This window comes from Carettochelys insculpta, chromosome 1, assembly GCF_033958435.1.
Source record: "Carettochelys insculpta isolate YL-2023 chromosome 1, ASM3395843v1, whole genome shotgun sequence".
NCBI lineage: Eukaryota > Metazoa > Chordata > Testudines > Carettochelyidae > Carettochelys > Carettochelys insculpta.
This window is the reverse complement of record NC_134137.1, coordinates 205,332,736-205,342,889: the sequence shown is the minus strand read 5'-3', so window position 1 is coordinate 205,342,889 and position 10,154 is coordinate 205,332,736. Positions and strand designations below refer to the sequence as shown.

The 10,154-nt window shown below is 45.0% G+C and overlaps 1 protein-coding gene across 5 annotated transcripts in view; it reads right to left on the bottom strand.

Moving 5' to 3' along the window:
* Positions 1-2,399: 2,399 nt before the first annotated feature.
* Positions 2,400-10,154, bottom strand: part of DCAF6 (DDB1 and CUL4 associated factor 6) — a 159,582-nt gene continuing 151,827 nt past the window's right edge. For 4 of the 5 annotated variants that reach the window (XM_074998250.1, XM_074998260.1, XM_074998270.1 and 1 more), the window contains 2 exons: positions 9,217-9,322; positions 2,400-2,841 (listed from right to left, as the gene is read on the bottom strand). In XM_074998250.1, coding sequence (XP_074854351.1) covers positions 2,783-2,841; positions 9,217-9,322 — 165 coding nt within the window. In that variant the 3' untranslated portion in view covers positions 2,400-2,782. The remainder of the gene's footprint in view (positions 2,842-9,216; positions 9,323-10,154) is intronic. The other variant, XM_074998279.1, reaches the window with a different exon arrangement.

The following is a 10,154-nucleotide window of genomic DNA, read 5'->3' as shown; positions in this document are numbered from 1 at the left end:
TGGCATAAAGGTTGGGAAACAGAACGAGCAACGGTGGCAGGTCACAGGAATTGCTGCATACCTGTGAGTGTCTAGCCATCAGAGCCATGAAAACCAAAGCAACTCTGCAAAACATGCAGTTATTCCTGGGAATATGTATGTTTCCTATTTCTTCATAAAGGAGTCATAAGGAGGAAGGAGACAACTTGTTCTTCTTGGCCTCTGAGGACACAACAAGAGGCAACAGGCTTAAACTGCAGCAAGGGAGGTTTAGGTTGGACATTAGGAAAAAATTCCTAACTGTCAGGGCGGTCAAACAGTGGAACAAATTGCCAAGGGAGGTTGTGGAATCTCCATCGCTGGAGATATTTAAGAACAGGTTAGACAGACATCTATCAGGGATGGTTTAGATAGTACTTGGTCCTGCCATTGGGGCAGAGGGCTGGACTCGATGGCCTCTCGAGGTCCCTTACAGTCCTAGTGTTCTATGATTCTATGATTCAGGCTAAATATTTCCCGTTAATCCACTCAGAGCTAGGTGTGCTATCTAATGTGCCTAGCACAGAGAGGAAATCTGCCATGGCACAGAATTCCTGCATAATTTGGTTGCTTTGGGCACACAATGTATTGAGCACTCCAAGGAGCAGGGTAGAAGCACAGTGTAGAAGATGGACATCCGATTTCAGAAATTGCTCCAGATACTTGTAGCCAGACAAATGTCTCCCCCATCACAGACCAATTTGCCGCCCCTCTAAGGTGCTTCAGAGCACACAAGGCACCAAATAGCAGCAAACAGCACAGTCTTTGATGCCTTCATAAGGGGCCCAGATGTGCTGGCTCATCGTGACCCTGAGGAACTGAAAACACAGATAAGAGGGCTAGCAGGCTAACCATTAACAAAGGGACCTCAAAAACTGCCTCTGGCTGGTATTGATAAGTGATGCACCCACACAGCCATCCCAGGAAAGAAATCCCCGCCCAAGTAAAAGAATGTCCTGTACTTCTAAATTACTTATCTATTTCTCTTACAAGTGCAAATTAAGCAGAAACCGCCCTTGTTAGAACTGGCGTCACTAAGACAGACCAGTACGATCTGGCATTTCAGATAAGAAAGAGAATACGTGACCCAAGGGGTATAAAGATGGGCCCAGCAGCACACTGATTTTGAGTGCATTTTCACCAACTACTTGCTGGTCGGGTCAGGTGATTGCCTCCCGAGGTCCGCAACTGGGGACGCCCAGCCTCGCATTCGGTCTTTCCGCAGAATTGAGCAACCGATCCTGGCTTGGCGACGCTGGTATCGAGAGACGCAAGGAGGGTAAGAAGCACCCACATTAAGGTCTCCTTTCTCTAGTGCACACATTTGAGAATTAGAGCTCTATAAGTTGATGTTGTATTTGTCCGTAATGTAACCTGTTAACACCTGTACTCTGCTAGCATATAAGTAGACAATAGCCTTTTGTAATCACACGCTTAAGATTATAGCTTAATAAACCTGTAACTGGTTAAGCATTTGAAGCTGACTGTTGCTTCTCTTTTTTACTGTGATACAGCCGGCACAATCAAAAGAACCTTATAGCTGTTTGGCTATACTAGCCTGGCCATTGGTGAGAGCACTGAGAGCCTACCATAGAGTCGTGCCGCCTCCACAGTGCAGACTCCTGGGGTGCCCGTCAGTCAATCCTGGCTGCCCGCTGTGAAGGGACAGTTCGTCCTAGCAGTTAAAGTCTCAGGTGTGGAAAGGCTCTTAGTACTACCATTGGGGCACCTGTCAGTCAATCTTGGCTGCCCGCTGCGAAGGAGCTTTCCTGCTCTAGCATTTAAAGACTCGGATCGTAACAAGGGCATAGTTGGTACCTCACCGCACATTACCTGGCCACTGGTTAACAATACTCAAAAGTTAATTCTCTGAATGCCCAAATCCCTTTAAGCCTCATGAGCACTAAAATAGTGGTTGTGCCCAGCCAAGCTTTTCAAAATGTTTTGCTCCAAATGACTTACCAAGGTCACACAGTAAATCTGTAGCAGAGTCAACTTGTAGATCCCAGATCATCCAAATCCTGTCCAATGGTACAGCCACAAATCGACCAAACAGCTCTATGGAAGTTTTATATTCAGAAATATTGCAGGATTCATTTACGCTATTTAAAATATATATGGCTATTTCTAAAATCTAAGGGCACGTATCAAAATGGAACACAATATAGGGTTTATGTAACTAATGGGGCTTTTTCCATCTTAACTGGTGTTTAAAAGCAGAACGCATAATCCGTCTAGAGCGCCAAGAACCCTCAACTCTCATAGATTTCAGTAGAATTTAGGAAGTCCATGATCATATTCAGAGAGAAAGGACAACTGCGATTACAATGTGGACTATACTGTAGCAAAATCAATTATTATACAAAAAGAACATGAGACAATTTAAAACAACCAAATATTTTAATTAGAAAGCAACAAACATGCAAATAGCAGGGATAGAAATTTATTTGAACCAATGTTTTTGCTCTAATGAAAGTTATTTTTAAACACTGATCCAAGCTCCCATGTTTTCAGGTTAAGGAAAATATTGCACTTTGCATATTCTAGCACCCCTCAGACATGGCAAAACATTTTAAAAACATTTTTGCTTATTTTACTTTCACACTCTCCCAAAGTCATGCACACAATCATTCAGAAACAATATGTTAGGTTATCCAAAAGCAAAACCTTAAAATTGCACTAAAGCTCTGTAAGGAAAAATATAATTAATGTCTTATATAAATTCCGTAATGTCTAGGTGCTCGCACAGAAGAGCCAGGTACTCTTAGTCTTCATTTTCATTCTCCTGACCAGACCCTTCTGACCTGTCACCCTCCAATCGGTCTGCAACACACAAAGATGATTTAATAAGGACACAGCTTTAAAAGTAACTTTTCGGCTACCATTTAGGATATAACTCAAAAGCTGGCTACTGCACAAAGCACAGTGCCTATGTATTATGCTGACGGAATCATCAGAAATGCATAAAGGTACGCTGACAGGACATACTAAATAAAAAAATTGCAACAACATGACAACCTCCCCTCCCCCCGCGTGGCAACTGAAGTCTTAAAATTCAAATTACTGGCATGCGTCTAGCTGTGGCCCAGCTGCCGGTACTTCCAAGTGCCCAGGCAACTTCGAAGTCCCCTTACTCCTCAAAATTTTGAGGGGAATAAGGGGACTTCAAAGTTGCCCGGGCACTTGGAAGTACCGGCAGGTGTGCCGCGGCTAGACGTATGCCGGTACTTCGAAGTTTAAAACTTCGGAGTTGCCACAGGGGGGAGTTTGCTTAATGAAGTGCTGCCTATGCACGGCAGCACTTCATCAGTAAACTCCCAACACCCTAATTACCATCCTTCCTTCGAAGGAAGGTGGTGGTGTAGACACAGCCTTTGTGTTGTAATGATGGTTCTTCGAGCTGTGTCCCCCCATGGATGCTCCATGGTAGGGTATTGGGCTCACCCAGAACCACAGGATGGAGATCTTTCATAACCGTCCTGAGTGGGGCTGCACTTGCACCACCCCAGCACGTTCCTTTCACATCACCAGGGTAGCATGCTCAGCCCTGCTCTCCTCAGTTGCTTTGTTTATGCCCTAACTATAGCTATTGCACCAGATAGAGGGGTAGGACGTGGAGCACTCATGGGGACACACCTCAAAGAAACATGGTTACAACACAAAATGAATAACTTCTCTTTCTTCTTTGAGTGCCGTCCCTGTCGGTGCTCCACAGTAGGTGACTGTAGAGCAGTGCCCCTCTAACTGGATGGTGGGTTTTTATTCAGTGCATCTGCTGTGGACCGTACTGCCTGACCTATGTCATATCTCTGTCCGCATGGGATTGCAGTTCAAAGTGAATCATGAACGTGTGGTTAGAGGACGACATGACTGCTTGACAAATGTTCTGCAAAGGCACTCCCTCTTAAAAAGCTGTGGATGTTGCCACCGATCTTGTTGAGTGTGCTTTTGGAAATGCTGGTAATGGTCTGTTTTGAGTGCACTAAACATGTGAATAAGAGCCTTGATATGCATTGGGCTGATAGAGGCAGTCCCTTTGATCTCTCTGCTATGGGCAGAAATAACTACTGTGATTTCTTGACTGACTGAGTTTTATCTATGTAAAAGGATAAAGCCCTCCTGACATCCAGAGTGTGTAGTTTGGCTTCATGTGGGAAGCATGTGGTTTAGGGTAGAAAGTAGGTAATATTATAGACTCACCAATATGGAATGGTGAGCACATTTTCAGTACAAATGTGGGCATGGTCCCACTTCATTTTTGTGGAAGGTGTATAAAGTAGAGAATCAGTCAGAGTTGCTAGCTCACTAACTCTTCGAGCTGATGCTATTGCTACTAGAATTAGAGTTTTCATTGTTAGCATGGCCAAAGAGCACGCAGCCATTGCTTCAAAGGGGAGTCCCATGAGCATGTGAAGGACAAGTTCTAAGTCCCAGGCTGGGGGTACAGGTCTGCCAGGATGCATGATGTCTTGTAGGACTTTCCAGAATCTTTTTACAATTAGATGAGTGAAAACTGAGAAGCCTTCTGTAGGAGGGTGAAAGGCTGAGATCGCTGAAATGTGAGTACGAAGTGAGGACAGTGACAGGGAATTCTCTTTTAGGTAGAGTATGTAGCCCAGCACCATATGCAGTGGGGCTTCTTCCGGTTGACTGCCCCTTTCAGAGCACTAGGTCGAGAAATGCTTCCACTTTGAGAAAGAAGTATTTTGGAGTTGATTCTTGTCTGCTCCGTAGGAGCAAATCCCTCACTTTCTGGGATTAGTGTCATGTGTGTTCTGGGATCCACAGAGAAACTAAGCCACCAGATGGAGGCACTGTTGTTCTGTGAGAGCAAGTCTGGATGAGAGGGAAGCAGGTAAGGATGATGATGAGATAGGTGATAGAGTAAGGGAAACCAGTTCTGTCTGGGCCACACTGGAGCGATGACGATAATTTGTGCTCCGTCTGTCTGAACTTTCCTGAGGATGTTGGCCTTCAGAGGAATAGGTGAGAATGCATTCAGGAGATGAGTACTCCAGCAGAGGAGAAAGGCAACCCGTAGAGACTTGTGCCCATTGCCTGCTCTGGAGAAGTAATGAGTGCATTTGGTGTTCTCTTGCATTGCGAACAGGTCTATCGCCAGTTGGCCCCACATCTGGAAGAGCCGTTTGGTCACCTCATGGTAGAGCTCCCACTTGTGCTCCAGAGAGAAGTGGCGACGTAGAGCAACTGACAGGGTGTTGTTCATGACCAGCAGGTATGACACAGTGAGGACAATGTGGTGGCCAATACACCAATTCCAAAGTTTTATGGCTTCTGCACAAAGGGACTTGGATCGGGCCCCTCCTTGATGATTTATGTAGAACAATGGCAGGATGTTGTCTGCAAGGATGCAGATCGTCCTATTTCGAATCTGAGGCAGGAACTGTCTGCAAGCATTGGAGACAGCACATAGTTCTAGGAGGTTGATATGCCGAGTCTGTTCCTCTGTGGATCATCGGCCTTGGACTTAATGTTGTTGGTAATGCGCTCCCCAGCCAAGAAGCAAAGCATCTGTTGTAATTTGGCAGGATGGTTGGTCACAGTGGAATGAGAGTGTTCCAGTCTTGAGTCCACCACCACAATGAGTCAATCATTTTTTGTGGTACTGATACTCATTTATGAGTCTGACATCTGCCAGAGGTATACACTGATGTCAGCCAATGCTGCAGGCAGTGAAAATATAACTGAGCATTGGGGAGGTTGGCGCATGTATGTACAGGCACCATGGGCCATATAATAAGCTCTGATATCAGGCTTTTTATGGCCTGGTGATGCTAGATAGGGCGGTAAGCTCGGGCAGTTGGGGAATCAAGCTGTGCTCCTATGAACTCGAGGTGCATAGTGGGCTCCAGCGTCGATCTGGATATGTTTATCAGGAAACCCAGGGATTGTGGTACATGTTTCGTGGACTGGACCATGGCTCCAGTGATTTCTTGAGTTGGCCTGCGCAGGAGGCAGTCGTTCAGATATGGGAATATAGAGATGCCTTGACATCTGAAGTGTGCCGCGACTGGGCAAAGACTTTGGTGAACACCTTCAGGGCAGCTGAAAGCCTAAAAGGCAGTACTTTGTATTGGTACCGATTATCTCGTAGTGCAAAGCGCAGAAATCTTCTGTGCAAAGAGTAAATGATGACATGGAAATAGGCATCTTGGCCGTTGACAGCTGTGAACCAGTCTCCCTTGTCCAGTGCAGGGACTACAGAGGAGAGGGTGGTCCTTTTGAAAGGCTGTTTGCAAATGTACTTGTTCAATCACCGTAGGTCTAAAATGGGTCTCTAGTTTCCTGTCTTCTTCTGTGTCAGAAAGTAGTTCAAATAGAACCCCCTTTCCTGCTGTTTTTTTGGAACTTCTTATTATGGCCCCAATTTGCAAGAGATGTAGCACTTCGAGCCATAGTAAGTTCTCGTGGGAAGGGTCCTTGAAGAGGGATGGGGGTGTGTGGGGGTGATGTTGGGGGAATAGAAAGAAGAGGGATCGTGTATCCCTGGACAATAATGTCTAGGACCAATTTGTTTGTGATTATTGATGTCCAGTTATGGTAAAAGAGACACAGAATGGAAATATTTGTTCATTCTGCACTGGTGAGTGTGGGAGGTTTGACGAGCTCTTGACCAAAGCTTCAAACTTGCTGCTTCGAGGTTGGTGGAAGGGCAGAGCAATAGTTTGGAGCTTTATGTTTCTGGTTTCTTGTTTTGTTGGTCTTCAATGGTATTGCCCCTAAGAGTGTCTGGTAAATGGCTGGCCTTTGTACCATTGGTATGGGGTGTATCTTCCCTTCCTGGATGGGAAAGAATACATTCCCAAGGTGTAAAAGATGATTCTTGTATCTTTGCTGGAATGAAGGGTTTCATCTGTGTTTGTTGCAAATAATTTCAGTTTGTTGAATGGCAGATCTTCAACTTTGGCCTGGAGCTCTTTCAGAATGCCTGCTGCCTGAAGCCATTATGATCTTCACATGGTGATTGCTCTAGCTACAGTTCTATCTGCTGTGTCAGCAAAATCCAGTGCCATCTGTAATGATGTCCGTGTTGCAGTGTAGCCTTCTTGGACTATAGCTTTTAGGGTGGATCATTTGTCTCCAGTTACATAACGTATCAACTCAGAGAGCAAGGAGTACTTATCAAAATAATGATTGGCTAGTAAGGCTGAGTAATTGGCTATACGCAGTGGTAGGATAGCAGAAGAGAATATCTTCCTGCCTATAACTCCAATCTCTTGTGTTCTTTACGGGCAATAGTATTCTTGTATAGTAAGGACATTGCTCTATGATTGGCAGCATCTACTACTAAGGAGTTAGGCTGCAGATTCTGAAATAAAAAGTCCCAGGTGTTAGCTGGGAGAAAGTATTTTCTTTCAGCCTGCTTGTTGGTGAGGGTAGCTGTGGGCTGGATTTTTCCAGACATTGTCTGCTACCTCCAGTATAGCTTCATCCAAGGGAAGAGCCACTCTTGCTGCAGTAGGAGGATGTAGATTCTTTAAAAGTTTATGCTGTTTTTCCGGTAATTCAGTCACTATGATATCTTGGTTGACTGCCACTCTTCTGTATGGACCTTGAAATTGTTTAAGATTGTCTGGGGAAGTTTGATGGATCGGTGAAAGAGCTGCAGTATGGGAGATAGATTCAGCCAGTGGCGAGTCTGGGGGGCAACAGCGATTCAGTATTGCCTGGTAGTTGTGAATCATAATTCCTTTTCCTTCACATTGGGTACAGAGGTTGGCAAGGGAGGGGATGAATGATGTTGTCCAGTGGAATGTGGATGTGAGTAGCTCCAGACCCAGAGCCATGGGATTTGTATGGATAGTAACAATGATGGTCATGGTGGTGACACGGTGCCTGAGAAATATATGGTGATGAATGTCTCAAAAGAAAAGGTGTTTCTGTAATGAAAATATCTGTTGAATCTAGCAGAATACGGAGGTAGATAGTTTTCATGAAACCAACTAGCTCTTGCAGGTGATTGGTCTCTGTATGAATCAGCTTGACAGTCATGAGATGTTCAGTAGTATTGCTGGTGATTGTCCACATTACATCTGTGAAATGCAGAGCTGGGGGGCATAGTGGATCATCCCCTCTGTGATCGGATTACAGAGCTAGGGCTATTGTTGTCAGCAGGGAGCTTCTTTGTTTAGCCCTAGCCTTTCTCAGCTGTGGGTGAGTGCTGCTGCTGAGCACTCAGTAACAGTTCCCTGGTGCCGAGGGGGAACACGGCATCGTGCGTTGATCAGACACTGGGGCTGGTAGAATTTCTACCGGCTCCTCCTGCACAGAGGGTAGGGCAGGTCCCAGTGAACCTGCTAGTACCCGTCCCAGCTGCAGCGCCACTTGAGGGTCAGCCAGCACCACAGGGTTTGAAGCTGGCTTAGAAGTGCAGTTCTTTGATTTTGAGGAGGCTAAAGTTGTGGGCCTGGGCTTGGACTGAATGCCTGAGGTGTCAGGTTTGTCCTCCATGCTCTTCCTTGATCCAGGCATGGGGAACTGTTTTGAAAGGGACTGAGTCCCTAGTGGTGATGGGGGAGCATCCCTGACAGAAGGGACACTCCCCCACAGGCGGCAGTTCCACATGAGGCTGAAATGCCTTGTCAAACAGGAGCATTTTAAGTCTGAGCTAAACCTAATTCTGTCTACAGTTTCTGAGGTGAGAGGAGAGTTGTTACGCTGTGTGCAATGGAGGGCAGCAAAGAAGCAACTGAGTAGAGCATGACTGCGTGCCCTACACCCTGGTGGCACGAACGATCCATGCTGGGGTGGTGCGAGCACAGCCCCACTCAGAACTGCCATGAAAGACCTCCATGCTGCGGTGCTGGGTGAGCCCAACACCCTCCCGTGCAGCACCATGGGGACAGCAATCGAAGAAGAACTGGCTCAGTATATGCCACTTTCACAGTGTGCATAGTCAATCGTGTTTACAATAAAACAGTATTCATGCCAGAAATATCATTACTGAAATGTGAAGCCATTCTTGGAACAGAATATGTCAAGGAGCAAATAAAAAAAAAATGGATGAAGAAATATTTAGCATCTAAAACACACATCTAGGGAATCTTCAAAAGGAGAGAAACAACAGTATTTGTGGAAGGCATGTAAATCTCACTACACTCTGCTTACGTGACAATACTAGACAAGTGTAACGAATGACAAAGAGCCTGCAAAGAAAATGCTCTGAAATTCTCCAACCTGCTCTTATATGGTTCAGTGATGCCAGCATTCGTAACATGAAAGAAGCAGGAACAGTAATTGTGTTTCTGGTCTCTTCCAGCATTAATTCATTACGAGTTATAACCTGTAGGGAACCCCCCCCAAAAAAATCACTGATCAAAGCATTAATAAGTACAAATTAGCCCTGATGCAAGATAATTTGTATTTAATACAGCACCTACTACACTGTGGCCCAAACACGTTACCAAGTTAAAAATTACAAAAAAGAGTATACTCTCATACATTACAAATTCTGCTATAGATGTACTGTGTCTTAAGAAAAGTCAGTCTTAAGCGTAATTTCTAATCCAGATAATAGGTAGTATGTATAATAAAACCATCACTGTGATATCTGAGTGACAAACAGAGATTGAAGTACTACAGGAAATGAAAAACCATATTCAAGGTATGATATGAAGACCGAGAACTGATGAGACGAAGCAACATATGATGCTGCTGCTGCTGCCAATAACTGCAGAAAACAAAAGCTCTCGCCCCAACAATAGCTAAGAAAGTGGGAAAAGAGATGATGTTCCCCTTCTACCCCAGTGCTCCTGAAAACCTCTGGAAAAAACTTAAAGGACATGTGAAGTTACTGTACTAGAAGTTCATTCACTGTAAATAGCTCTCTCCCCTCCCCCAACTGACACCTGTCTCTCTAAAATCAAGCTGACTCCTCTCTTCCCATTATCCAGCTAAATCCTTCCGAGAGAAAAAAATGCTATCTAGCAAGTATGTTCAACTCCTCTTTCACTCTCTCTGCCCATGACTATTTCTTGCCCACCTTCTCACCTATTAATTTACAACATATTTATCTGAATCTGACCTGACTCTGTCCACCCAGCTTCTTTCAGTCTATTACGATCTCTCCACCCCATCTGGCTAATGTCCGTGGGGTACTCCTTCTGGATAACGTA